Source organism: Pseudophryne corroboree, chromosome 3 (genome assembly GCF_028390025.1).
Source record: "Pseudophryne corroboree isolate aPseCor3 chromosome 3, aPseCor3.hap2, whole genome shotgun sequence".
NCBI classification, from domain to species: domain Eukaryota; kingdom Metazoa; phylum Chordata; class Amphibia; order Anura; family Myobatrachidae; genus Pseudophryne; species Pseudophryne corroboree.
In genome coordinates, this window is record NC_086446.1 from 762,761,105 (window position 1) to 762,775,958 (window position 14,854).

At 43.4% G+C, this 14,854-nt stretch overlaps 1 protein-coding gene across 1 annotated transcript in view; it reads right to left on the reverse strand.

Moving 5' to 3' along the window:
- Nucleotides 1–14,854, reverse strand: part of LOC135056799 (alpha-2-macroglobulin-like) — a 59,660-nt gene that overhangs the window by 7,510 nt on the left and 37,296 nt on the right. Inside the window, exons 19-27 of the mRNA XM_063962402.1 lie at nt 13,477–13,560; nt 12,152–12,328; nt 11,226–11,307; nt 9,622–9,781; nt 8,321–8,395; nt 7,949–8,114; nt 6,224–6,444; nt 4,711–4,926; nt 550–674 (exon numbers count right to left, since the gene is read on the reverse strand). Coding sequence (XP_063818472.1) covers nt 550–674; nt 4,711–4,926; nt 6,224–6,444; nt 7,949–8,114; nt 8,321–8,395; nt 9,622–9,781; nt 11,226–11,307; nt 12,152–12,328; nt 13,477–13,560 — 1,306 coding nt within the window. The remainder of the gene's footprint in view (nt 1–549; nt 675–4,710; nt 4,927–6,223; nt 6,445–7,948; nt 8,115–8,320; nt 8,396–9,621; nt 9,782–11,225; nt 11,308–12,151; nt 12,329–13,476; nt 13,561–14,854) is intronic.

Consider the following 14,854-nt stretch of genomic DNA (forward strand, 5'->3'; position numbering starts at 1 on the left):
CCAACAGCGTTAGAAAGCCGTTGGCGGGGCACGGTCTGGACAACACAGGCGTGTCCGGACCATTGCGGGGGTGGACTGCAGCGGCTACGTGACGTCACTCGCAGCTGCTGCGACCCAGGATGGGGTGGGTAGCTCCCTGCCGGCGCGCAGGAAGGGAGGAACTTGGCGGGTGCAAAAGCATCGCCGCCGTGCAGGGGTGGAAGAGCCAAACATGTGCCCTGTGCTGGGCGTCCCCCCGCATGTCTGAGAAACTGATCGTAGATGTGCTAAGTTTAGCACATCTCCGATCCGTCTGAATTAGGCCCCAAATACGGATATTTTGTGCATCTCTTGTCTTACAGATGTAGTCACGCTCATCTTTGCTTGATGTGTACTTACACACACGTCCACAGGAATTAATGGAGTGATCACCGGCTGTGAATAGTCGCAGCCTGGCGCACAATGCGAAAAGCCGCATCGCAGCAAGGAGGAGGATCGCTACATCGGTCGTTATGTGCAATAAGGGGAAAGGGGACAGTACATAATTATGAACAGCCATGCACTCCATACCTCACATTCAACACCACAGGAATTTTGTAGGCCACTCCGTTGACACATTTCACAGAAGGGGTACTGACAGACAGCGAGAAAGCCGCATCCTCCTGACTGACTGGTATATTGTACTGAACAGTGGTCTGCAGCAAGAAACAAAATACACATTACCAAGTAGTCTATGAACATATACTGTAAATATAATAAATACCGCAGGAAAATGCAGGTGCACCGCACGGTCCATCCTAAGCCTGGTAACAGCCGTGCCCTCCATCCATTCAAGTAAAACCCTTTCAGCGACACTGTACACTTATTTGCCATTAACCAAGATTACTAAGCAGCCATTTTGAAACTGCAATTTGTTTGTTATTTTTATTTTTTGTTTATAGGTTACAGTTTTGAACTAAGGGGGGGATTCAGATCTGATTGTACATGTGCTAAATTTAGCAAATCTACGATCAGTTTCTCAGACATGCTGGGGGACGCTCAGCACAGGGCTAGTCCACCCCGCATGTCTGGCCCTGCAAGGGTTGCAAAAGCAATGCACACTGGCGTTGCCTTTGCACCCACTGAGTAGCTTCCTACCAGCGCAGCTCCTGTGCTCTGGCAGGCTGCTACTCGCTGCATCGGCTGCGTGTGACATCACGCAGCCACCGCAACGGATTACTAACCAGCCATTTTGTAACTGCAATGTTTTTTCTTGGTTTTTGTTTTTAAACTTATAGCTTTGAACTAAGGGCCTAATCCAGACCTAATCGCAACAGCAACATTTTTCTCTAATGGGCAATACCATGTTGCACTGCAGGTGGGGCAGATGTAACATGTGCAGAGAGAGTTAGATTTGGGTGGGGTGTGTTCAAACTGAAATCTAAATTGCAGTGTAAAAAGTAAACAGCCAGTATTTACCCTGCACAGAAACAAAATAGCCCACCCAAATCTAACTCTCTCTGCACATGTTACATCTGCCAAAACCTGCAGTGCACATGGTTTTGCCCACTAGAGAAAGATATAATGTTATGGGGTTTTTTTCTGCTTTATTTTTAGATCAGCTTTTCTTATACAATACATTTGTAACGCTATTTTAAACCATAAAAGAATAGTAGGGGTAAAATTAATAAGGTGGGAGTTTAAAAAAAAAAAAAAACTTGTGATGTTGCCCATAGCAACCAGATTAATTTATCTTCTAGAAGCAGCTAAATACATGTTGAGTAGAATCTGATTGGTTGCTATGGGCAACATCACCAGTTCTAAAAAAAAAAACTCCCACCTTAGTAAATTTACCCTGTAGCATTTTCCAAACTAGTCTGCAGAACATCTGCCTTGCTTCAGTAATTAGAAGTTACTTGTAGCCACAATATAATATATTATATCTATTGTACTATATGGCAGATGTGTAATGCTCAACTGCCACCACAAACACTATCCATTGTACAGTAAGTGGTGATGATCACCCGGAGCCTCCCAACAGGTGGCACAAGAGGGAAAATAGAATAAGAATAAGTAAAAGCCAACTAAAGTATAAGCAGCTAAATAACTAGTGATGACACAAGTGTGCACTTATCACTGCAATAAGTGTTCCATTCATAAACAGGCCCCACCTTGACCTGGAACTGGTTAAAGTTAAATGCTGTATAATCACTTTATGACGAGGATATAAAACATACTTGCCTACCTGGCCCTCTCCATGAGGGAGAAAATGCTCTGTTCCTGGACTTTCCTGGTAATGTATGATTGCCATCACCTGTGGTGAGCTGGGTAATTGATAAGAAAGGTGTTTCACCACAGGTGACGGCAATCATACATTACCAGGAAAGTCCAGGAACAGAGCATTTTCTCCCTCATGGAGAGGGTCAGGTAGGCAAGTATGATATAAAATCCTTACACAAGCAGGTGTGGTATAGAACATACTGTAGGTTCTCAAACTCGGCCCTCAGAACCCACACATTGCATGTTTTCCAGGTCTCCTCACAGAGTCTCAAGTGAAATAATTATCTCCACCTGTGGATCTTTTAAAATGTGTCAGTGAGTAATGAGTACACATGTGCCCCTGCTGGGTGACCTGGAAAATGTGTCAGTGAGTAATGAGTACACCTGTGCACCTGCTGAGCGACCTGGAAAATGTGAGCAGTTTGGGATCCTGAGGAACGAGTTAAGAACCACTGGTATAGAAGATATACAGTTAATAGGTAGACAGTCATTAGGTGGACAGGGTCAAAAGGTCAACGTGGGAAAAGGTCGATAGTGGATAAGGTCACCATGGAAATAGTGGACACTTTTTTGGATGTCATTTTGTATGTTTAACCACACTTCGCCACGCTTTGGACAAGGTTACTATTCCCAGTCATAGTCCACGTGGATTAGTAAATCAAGCCAAAATTGAAAAAAAACAAAAAAAAATGTGTCGGCAATGTGTGTAGACCATTTTCATGTCAACATTTTTAACCTGTCGTTAAGCAATGTCTATCTTTTGGGCTGTTGACCACGTCGACCCATACATTGGAAGCCACAGAAGCCTGTTTATTTTGGATGTGGTAACTGTGACATATGATTAAGGTGGACTGGATGCAGCATTGTTACCTGCAGCAGGACACAATTAAGGTGGACTGAATGCAGCATTGTTACCTGCAGCAGGACACAATTAAGGTGGACTGAATGCAGCATTGTTACCTGCAGCAGGACACAATTAAGGTACAAAAAAAATTATATATCAAGTATATAATAGACAGGCGTTGAAATGAGTGGTTCCTCCTAGCTGCTGTAGAATGGAGAAAGTCAATCTCCTTAATAAAGGTCACAAAAAGATAAAATTACAGCGCTAATACAACTGATGCTAATAATGTATGAATTTATTAACTACGAAAAACGGATTTATCAAACACATAAATAAAATGAATGATAAAATCTAAAATTGCTCATAGACCAATACGTGGACAATACTAAGCTCCTCAGAAATAGCCTTATTACGGCAAAGGTCTATGTGTTAATATTCAGACACAAAGTCTATTTTTACCAAGACCAATGTGGTTTATTACCCATCAAGTGTTCCAATGCATGGATCCGTATCCAGGTCCTTAGTTCTGGAATGGATTCTGGTTCACAGGCTGTTAAGATGATGCTTTAGTGTCCTGTACACTGTGTTCCGTTATAGATGAATCCTGGGAAATTAATTTCTTGTTGGACCAAAATGGAATCGGGATCCTGGTTCACATACAGCAGAAAGATGGGTCGTCCTGGATTTGGAGCCAGTATAAAGCTGCCTGGAGCGGCGAAACGTGTAAGAGAACTCTGCTCTAGACCATTGGACGCGATTTAAGATAAACTCTACTGGCTCCAAATCCAGGACGACCCATCTTTCTGCTGTATGTGAACCAGGATCCCGATTCCATTTTGGTCCAACAAGGAATGAATTTCCCAGGATTCATCTAAAACGGAACACACTGTACAGGACACTAAAGCGTCATCTTAACAGCCTGTGAACCAGAATCCATTCCACAACTAAGGACCTGGATATGGATATGGATCCATGCATTGGAACACTTGATGGGTAATAAACCACATTGGTCTTGGTAAAAATAGACTTTGTGTCCGAATATTAACACATGGACCTTTGCCTTAATAAGGCTATTTCTGAGGAGCTTAGTATTGTCCACGTATTGGTCTATGAGCAATTTTATATTTTACCATTTATTTTATTTATATGTTTGATAAATCAGTTTTTGTAGTTAATAAATTCATACATTATTAGCATCAGTTGTATTAGCGCTGTAATTTTTATATCTTTTTGTGACAATTAAGGTGGACTGAATGCAGCATTGTTACCTGCAGCAGGACACAATTAAGGTGGACTGAATGCAGCATTGTTACCTGCAGCAGGACACAATTAAGGTGGACTGGATGCAGCATTGTTACCTGCAGCAGGACACAATTAAGGTGGACTGGATACAGCATTGTTACCTGCAGCAGGACACAATTAGGGTGTACTGAATGCAGCATTGTTACCTGCAGCAGGACACAATTAGGGTGTACTGAATGCAGCATTGTTACCTGCAGCAAGACACAATTAGGGTGGACTGAATGCAGCACTGTAACCTGCAGCAGGACACAATTAGGGTGAACTGAATGCAGAATTGTTACCTGCAGCAGGACACAATTAGGGTGGACTGAATGCAGCATTGTTACCTGTAGCAGGACACAGCCTCGGCCGCTGATGTTTTTGGTATAGTTCCCAGGTATGCTGGGCAGGGGCTGTGTCTGGATCAGGAGTCGATTGTTGGCATCAAGATTAAACTGTCGGATGACTTCAACTCCGTATTGCACAAGAACAGAGATATTGGTGATCTTCTGGTACACCAAAGGAGCAAAGACAGAGAGCGCTTTCAGCACCTCCACAGTGTCCTGAGGAAACAGATAAGCAACGCATTAAACCAATCCGTGTAGGTGCCAGCGTCTGCCGGGATTGGCGCAGCATAAAGGGAAACTTCTGTTCTGTTGTAGCATACACCGCCTGCTGCAAGTCTGTGCATAAGGTGTAATAAAAATCCCATCACAAGTGATATAACCTGCAGGTGCTTTATATTATAACCAAACTGCGGTGTAAGGCCCTCATTCACTAAGGATTGCAGTTTCTGCTAACGATGAGAATGCATTTTCTGTCACTTTTTTCACTAGCACATGCGCAGTCATTTAATAATCGGCCATATTGTGATTTGCAAATGTTGCAATCTTTACTGAATGAGGTCCTAAGTTTAGAAAGATAACAGGATATTTTTGCCATTAAAACTATTGCATCTTCAATAAAAAACAGTTTGAAGAATTATTACAGCTATACAAAAATCCCATTCCTCACCAAGTAGCAGAAGGGACCCCGCCACTAAGTGCAATGTGTCTACAGAGATGCAGCCGTTTCCAATCAGCAGTATATCCCCGCTGATACTGCACTGGAGGGTGGGGGGGGGGGGGGGGCACTGTTGTGCAAGAGAAGGGGGCATGGCCTCACTGAATGAGTGTGGCCTCGTGACAGTGGGTGGTTGTGGGGACAGAGGGCATCAAACTTCTGTCCCTTGTGTGTCTCAGACTTCAAATCTCTTCCCATGGTGTGTCTCCAGCTATCAAATCTCCCTCCCCCTACCTTATGTCCCCAGCTATCAAGTTCCCATCCACCTTGTGTCTCCAACAATCAATAATAATAAAAAACTTATGTCATGCCAGCGTCATATTATTGGTAGCTGCAGGAGTTGTATGATCGGTGCTGGGCTGTACAGGATTTCTGCTGCTTGTCCTATAACATGACAGGCCACTATGCAGCATTGCCGGAAATCCTGTACAACCCATTGGAGGACGGCCTGATATCTAGGGCCGGAGCAGTGGAGCTCAGATGGCAAGCCTGCCCAGATGCTCCTAGGCTTTTTCCCTATGCCCTTAGGCATTTGTCTATACTGCCTATGTCCAAGGCCAGCTCGGATAATAAAATAAATTGCCAGAAAGTGGCACAGTGCCGCATTCATGGACATGTACGTCTGCCAACAGCTACCTCATCTCTCCAGCGTACCCCACTTCTCTTAGATTGTAATCTAAATCCACAGGGCCACCACTTTTAGGTCATGCCATTAGAGCTCATTTCTTTGCACCAGGATACCTTAAGTCTACCACGCTGTATGACATGTTGGCACAATACAGCTACTAAATATCTCACCGGTGTAGAGCTGTATGACCCAGATGAGGTCTGCTGCCTTGAAAACCAAAAAGCAACTGTAGACATGTAGTTTATTTCCTCTGGGGTGTGATCAGACCCTACAGCCAAGCCCATCAGGAAACGTGCTGTCATCTCAATATCTGCTGATGAAGCTTGAGGAGCAAACACATAGAAGGGCTGCTGCTTGGATTTGATGGGAAGCTCCAAGTGGACAGTGCCACCTGTAAGAGGGGAGAAAAGTAAAGGACAGGAGTCAGGCATTAATTACATAGGACATTTTTTATTTTAAGCAGAAACTTCACATTCTGAGGTCCATGTTCAGAATAACATCAATGACATCTACAAAGTAGAGAGGGGTATTCCCTTCCCCCTTCTTACTGCCCTTCTTGTTCTCTTTTATAGTGAGGTGTACTAAGCAGTGAAAAGGGTGAAGAGAGCCAGTGGAGAAGTTGCCCATGGCAACCAATCAGCTGCTCTATATAATTTTATAGTATGCAAATTATAAAAAGCGATTTCAATGCTGATTGGTTGCCATGGGCAACTTCTCCACTGGCTCATTTTTCCACTCTTTCCACTGCTTAGTACATCTCCCTCTTAGCAGGTTATTAAAGTGCAATAGTCATCAAGAATTAATGGTGTTATGGAGTTGTCTTAAATGACCCTTTTACACCTTAGCATAGGTAGCAGCCTACAGTACATTTTAGGTACAGAAGACCTCTTCTGGAGACTTTGTGTAATGCTGTAGCAGCAGGAGAGATGAATCCCTAGTGACTATGGGTGGGATGCATATGGAGAGAGGTATCATGCTTTATAAAGAGTGAAGAAGTGGACACATGAGGAAAGTTGCCCCTAGCAATCAACAGCTTTTACTTTTTTAATTATGGCTAAAAGCTAATTGATTGGTAGAGGTAACTTCCAATGACCATGTCTTCATTCTTTAGGAACAGTGTTGGATTGGGGCATGAAGGGCCCAACAGGGGAATACAGTGGTAAGGACCCATGTTTAGAGGTATGGATAGTCTTTGAGGGTTAGACAAACCAATGTGACAGCTGGCTGCACCCCCTCTGAGTGCACGGGCTGCGCCCCTTAATAAATATATACAGTATGTATAATAAATACTTCTAGTGCATGCATGATAATGTACCAGAATAGTAACAGCAATGCACCTTAGGAAATGCCCCATAGTCCTGTGCAGTATATGGTAACATATGTACAGTATAATTCAAGTACAGAGTCTGGAACCTGATCCCTACAGGAGGTAGAAGGGCCCCCTGGGGGTTTCCCCTGAACCCCTGTGGACCAGTCACACCCTACTTAGGAGGATTGATACATCTCTGTCGAATGTCTCATAAATACACATTAAACACGATTTCAAGATCTAGGGCCGGATGTATTGAAGTCCGAGTTGGCGGGAGGAGCGGGTTCCCGTCCAAACACGGATTGTTTTTTAAAGCAACAAGCATTTTTAAGGCATAGTTTTGCCTAGGACATGCATGCAGATTTAAAAAACAAACAAACTCCAAGTTCAGTCCTCCGGCCAACTCTCACTTCATTACATCTGGCCCAATGTGTCTATTTGAGATGTCAATTTATATTTTTCCATTCCAGCTCTGTAATACTAATATTTTGGTCTTTGGTTGTTCTGGTGGCACAGATGCTGGAATGAGTGGGTGATAGAGTAAAAGTTCATGTAGAGCATTGGTTGTTAAGGATGTAGCCAGTACCTTCCACAATTGCCTGGCTCTTCAGTTTTTGCAGAATTGCATTGCTCCGATCTGTATCCCCCGAAACTCGGAATGCATGGAACATCATAACCCGGTTATAAATGCTCTGATCTTCTTGCTTAGAGGCAGCAACCAGGCAGTCAAGAGCACTACGAAGCAGTGTTACCTTTAAATAAACAGAAAATAATTATAGAACTAGTGCAAGTGTAAGAAGCTCCTTGTGGACTCCCACGAGTGGGAATAGTCCCTGTTGGTCGGCATGCCAACCGTCAGGATTCTCAGGGGGAAGGATGTAGAGGGAGGCGGTCTCCTGACCGCCGGTCACATAACTACATCCCAGACACACAACTGCTATACTGCTAATTCACTTACCCTTGCCGCGTAGTAGGTCTCTGACAGAAAAACAACCACGGCCGCTGTAAAGCTGACTTTTCCCTCCGCACCGCCCTGAAACAGAGTTTTTTTCTCTTTTTAAACAAAAAATGTTGCTACTAAAACAAGATTCCCAAAAGCAATGTCTGTAATTTTGACTGATCAAAAACAAATACAATTTTTTATTTATAAATACTAATTAAAACAAAACATAAAAAATACAGACAGTCACAAACTAAAATCACATATCATTTAAGATTTTTTTTTTTGTCAGATATCTATTTCTGTGACTGGGGAGGACCTTTGTCCCTATGCCTCACAGCAAATAGCCTGGGTGACTGGTACTTTCTTACAGTCCATACAGTCAGCCCTGAAATAATTCATTTTTAACTCTAGATATGGTACTGTGAAATCCATCTAAAGAATAATGGTCAAAAAGAACATTCTGGGAGAATGTAGTCGTAGCCCTACAACTGCAATAAGAAGACACACCACAGGGGGCAGTACATCCCCTACAGCAGTGGTTCTCAAGCCCGGTTCTCAGGACCCCACACAGGTTTCATTTTCCAGGCCACCTGTGGATTTTTAAAATGTGACAGTTGTTCATGCACAGTGACCTGGAAAACGTGAACTGTGTGGCGTCCTGAGGACCGAGTGGAGAACCTGTGCTCTACAGTAAACACATACTTTTAATAACCATACAGTGGGGGGAATCTACCAAATCTTCTAAAGACTGGAGATGTGGACAAGTGGAGAACAACCAATAAGCTTCTAGCTAGCATTTATTAAGTAGATTCTATAAAATGATAGATGTAAGCTGATGTAATGCTATAGGTAACTTCTCCACACTTAAGGTTTCATACATCTCCCCTGTAAATGTAACTAGGTTATACAGTAGAGCAGTGGTTCCCAAATTCTGTCCTCAAAGATCCCCAAGAGTTCAAGTTTTCCAGGTCTCCTCACAGAATTACAAGTGAAATAATTATCTCCTCCTGTAGATTTATTTTTTTTAAATGTGTCAGTTAGTAATGAATGCACTTGAGCACCTGCTAGGTGACCTGGAAAGCATGAACTTTTGGCGGTCCTTCATGGAAGTGAATGACAGCAGTGGTCACTGCATCACTGCAGTGGTCAATGACACCTTAGCCTGTTCTTGGTGGTTTCTGCATAAATGATCTATACAAACAGAAGCTATAGGATGGCGGAACAATGCAGAGTGGGCTTCTGTATTCTGCTGGCAAATGGGCCTAGCCCTGTACGCTTTAACCACCAGCTTTTAACGAGGAGATTAACTCATTTACCTTCAGGTCATTGTTAAAGACCATTCCCTTCGGCTCAAAACAACCAGTAGTTAAATCCTGTAAGCTTTCCAGGTACACCAAGCCTTGGTTTATTATAGTCTTATCAACAAAGGTGTACTGGGCAACACGTTGTAAGGTTTCTAAGACTCTGAAAGTCAACCTGACGGAGAAATCAAAAAGGACAAAAAAGTCAAAAACAATTCAACATCTAAAATACAAATACATTTTTTTTTTGGTAGGACAAGGCAGGGATCATGTACTAAACGGTATCTGGATGCTAAGTTGACAGTCATTAATTCAACCACTAATGGTCGACAGGCTTTATGTCGGCATGGTCAAAAGGTTGACATGGCAATGGTAGACACAGGAAAATGTTGACATGAGTTTAAAAAAATATATATTTTTGGAACTTTTTTATACTTTACAAACCACATGGACTTTGATCGGGAATAGTATCCTGGCCTGAAGCATGGAGAGTGAAGCGAGCCACACAAGGGGATGCAGTGCACTAACTGGGGGTTCCTGGTTACTTTACGGCATAAACAAAACCCGAAAATTAAATGCATAACGACCTTTTCCATGTCGAAATTTAGTCAAAGTTAACCTTTTGGGGATCGACCTAAACCAGGGGTGGGGAACCTTTGGCACGCCAGCTGTTAAACTACACATACCAGCATGCCCTGCTACAGTTTTGCTATTTGGCCATGCTAAAATTGTTGCAGGGCATGCTGGAATGTGTAGTTCTGGAGGGCCAAAGGTTCCCCACCCCTGACCTAGACACTGCTGACCTTTTCCAGGTCGACCCTATGAATAGAATTAACCTCGAAAAGGTCAACAGTGTCTACCCCACCAAACTAGGACTTCGGGTTCATACAGGTTATAGGAGTAGGTGGGGACTAAGCTAGCATCGCAACGTCGATACCCACCTGGTGACCTTTGCATGACATGCAGGCAGCCTAGCAGAAAACCCGATTGGATGCCTGTCATTTCAGTGTGGTGACTGCTCCGTGCAGTCTGTATGGTAGTGTGCTGAGCAGGAACCTCATCAGACTAAGAGCCTCTGTGATCACTACACTGCTATACAGACTGCGGAGCAGACAGAGCTCTGTGGGCCACCGCACTGTAAGGACAGGTAGCCAATCGGATTACATGTCTATCATGCAGTCACTGCAGGATGAGTCCTGTGAGCACTCCTCCTTCCCCCTATAACTGCCCTTGCACCCTCTCCGTGTCTGCCTCTGCTGGAGCTCCCTACAGGTTTTATTCGTATTAGGTCCCGCAAATTCTAATGGCAGCCCAGCCCCCCCTCATACATATGGGATGGTAAAGTATGAACAAGTTGGTTTCAATTTTTAAAAAAAACATGCAACATTCATGTAAATTTTTTGTCCTGTCAACATTTTAAATGTCCATATTTTAACCTTGTCGGTAAATTGACTGCATCCCATGGATTAGCCAGGGTCAGCCCCTCCAGACATAATGCAGTGGCTGTACATTATTGATTAGCCAGTGTCAGCCTCTCCATACATAATGCAGTGGCTGTACATTATTGATTAGCCAGTGTCAGCACCCCATACATACAGTCTTTTGTTCATCTGACTTACCATGCACTCGCTTTGGTTCTTCCTCCTGCAAAAGCGCTGAAGCTTCCATCAGAATTTCTGAAGTTGAGAATTCTCCTGTAGCCTAGGAGAGGAAAAGATGGTGTTACACTACATGTTGCAGTACCTGCACCACTTCAAGGTACAAAACACTAAACTAGGACTACTGGGCTGTACTCAGGGCAGCCTTTATTGCAGCATTTACCTTTTATTACCATTTGTATTATAAGTTGTAGAAAGGTAGAACAACATTTTGAATCATGCGGGTCTCATACAATGTCCTCATAGTGTCCTTCCAGTGCAGTTTTGTTCTGGGTCACCTGTCTGCACTTATCCCCCGACCCCAGATCTCATACATATCAGAGCACTGGTGTAAAGTTTACTCTAGCTGGCTTTCCAACAAGAACATCTGATACATTCAACTATTACTGTAAACTATGGTTTCCTAGCTTCAATCTAAATAACACCCATGGAGCATCCTACTGGATTTACTACAATGCTGAAGTTATTAGAGGGTTACTACAATTTCATATTTTAGTAAGTTGTTGTTTTTCCTGTATTGAGAAGTATGGAAAAGCAGGTTCTCATTGGGAGCACACAATTTAGAGTCTTACCATGTAACATATTCTGTTTGGAATCTAGAAATGAACTTTCAGCAAGTACTCGTCTGATACCAATATAAGCCATGTCCAACCCAAAGCAACTGCCTCCCAGGCTTATCCCTCACCCAGACTCCACAATATTATATCAGAGATGCCGTGATTCTACAGAGCACTTTCCTATTCTAGATCCCTCATCATAGTTCTAAAGCCATAATCAAAGCATTTTACTTTTCTGTTACAGACCTATCCAGGTAAGAGATCACCCCAGTGAATAATGTTAAAATAATCAGTTACTGTATGGCGGGACTACAGTAGCTTCAGTATTACCAGTTGCCATATTTTCCATAGCTCGCTTCTCAAACTCCTCAGTCAGACGTCCGGTTTTGTTCAAATAATCCACAGCAATTGGTATGGGCATCAGGCTGGCAATGGTCTGCTCCCCGCACCCAGTGGGCTCTCTGTTCAAAGACTCCGGATTGGTCAAAGCACGGCCAAATATATCTCCTACAAACATGTCACCATAAAAAGTGGTCACTATTACAAAGTGTTTACTATTACATAGGAACATGGCAAGATTATACAGAAGGCAGGGAAGATCAAGTGGCATATTTACTAAAAGGCGGTTTCTGACCGATTTTGTGTTTTAGGGTCTAAAATCACACATTTACTAACGGATGATTTTTGACATCCTTTTAAAAAAAAGTATGTCAAGTCCCAAAATCGTTAATTCCAGGAAAAATAATCAGGACTTGTTCAGGACCTCCTGCGATATCACCCCCTAATGACTAAAAAAGCAACTGGTTTATTATTATCTTAATTGGTCCTTAATTACTCGCATTGTGAACCAGTGTCTTCTTCCTCCGGGTCCTGACAGGCTGGTCTTCTACAACAGTGTAACTATGTGTGAGACCCCTGTGACCCCCTGTCAGATGTGTGACACTGTGTGTGTGTGTGTGTGTGTGTGTGTGTGTGTGTGTGTCCGTCCGTCCGCAATCAACATCAGGGAGAACTACATTTCCCAGCATCCTCCTCCACAGTGGAAAGATGGAGGGGAGATGACTGGCAGCTGCGGAGCACACCGGACCGGCCGGAACACAGCAGTATGTATCCAACCTTTTTTTTTCTCGCCCCACATGATTTTGGCTGCAAACAAAAACCCTTCCCGGTTTTTCTTTTATTGGCTACCACATAGCCTAGGTGATCCAAAATTGGGCATGAGGTCCGCAAAGTTTTTTTACAGCAAAAACATCACCCCCTAATTGGATACCCTTGTATCAGTGCACTACAGTCCATTTATAGAGGTTGCAGAAACACTGTATTCAATACATCTGCCAAATTGCAGCAATTGTGTGTGTCAGGGCGAAGGGTTGGATGGAGGGGAATGGTGGAGAGTGAAAGGTTTCAGGCAGAGAAACTCCTAGTTCAGGTATAAAGAGTTATTCTAGTAAGGTGTCATAACCTGTATAATTATTTTAATAAGACAAATTTGAAGCAAAACTGCCTTTACTCCTTCATTATAAGAAAGCTTATATTCTTGAAGCAGCATCAGGAACTCCCTGACTGACTGACTGCACTGTAGCATGTACAGAAATGATGACCACCATGACACATTAAATCTGCTGCTTATAAAAACAAAGGGTCTTTGCACTTACCAAATACAGTAACAGACGCCTTTGCTGAATCTTTCACAGTGTTCTCAGGAGTGAAGACATTGATTGGAATTACAACACTTGTGTCTGAGGGGGGGGGGAAAAACAATTAGTAGGTACTCCCAATAATGGGGGTAATTCCAAATTGATCGCAGCAGGAAATTTTTTAGCAGTTGGGCAAAACCATGTGCACTGCAGGTGGAGCAGATATAACATTTGCAGAGAGTTAGATTTGGGTGGGTTATTTTGTTTCTGTGCAGGGTAAATACTGGCCGCTTTATTTTTACACTGCAATTTAGAGTGCAGATTAAACACACCCCACCCAAATCTAACTCTCTCTGCACATGTTATATCTGCGTCTCCTGCAGTGCACATGGTTTTGCCCAACTGCTAAAAAATGTCCTGCTGCGATCAACTTGGAATTACCCCCAATGTGAGAAACTCCATTAATATGAGGGACTTGGTAAATACTCCCACTAATGTAAGGAACTTGGTAGGTACTCCTTGCAATGTGGGGAACTAGGCAAGTATTCCCAATAATGGTCGGGATGGGATGTACTAATGTACATCGCCGCCCATCGCCACGATGCTGATTGCATATGTACTAACATATGCGATCAGCATTGCGCAGGACAGCTCTTCCGTTAAGAGCTGTCCTCCGCAATGCGCAGCCTGACTTCCGGGATTCGGCCCCAGGAGTCAGTCTGCGCATGCGCGGGGTGACGGGGGCGGCCGCAGGGCATGCTGGGAGGGATCCGATCGGATACCTCACACAGCGCCGCAGAGAGAAGCCCATAGGCTTCTATGGACGTATGCCAGCTAAAGCTGGTGTACCCCGCCGCGGCGCTGTCCTGCCGGCCGAGGGTTAGTACATCAGGAAAATGCGGTAAACAGGGAGTTAACCGCATTTTCCGCTTCGTACATCCCGCCCAATGAGAGAAACTTTGTAAGTGCTCTCAATAGTACTTCCTATTATGTGAGGAACTTGTTAGATACTCCAAATAATGTGAAGAACTTGGAAAGTACTCCCAATAATGTGAGGAACTTGGAAAGTACTCCCAATAATGTGAGGAACTTGGTATGTACAGTACTCCCTATAATGTGAGGAACTTGGTACTTCCTGTTATGTGAGGTACTTGGTAGGTAACCCCAACAATATGAGGAACTTTGTAAATACTCCCAATAATATGAGGAACTTGGCAGGTTCTCCCAATAATGTGAGAAACTTGGTAGGTACTCCCAATAATGTGAGAAACTTGGTAGGTACTCCCAATAATGTGAGAAACTTGGTAGGTACAGTACTCCCTATAATGTGAAGAACTTGGTAAGTACTCTCTATAATGTGAGGTGCTGGGTAGGTACTCCTTATAATGTAAGGTAC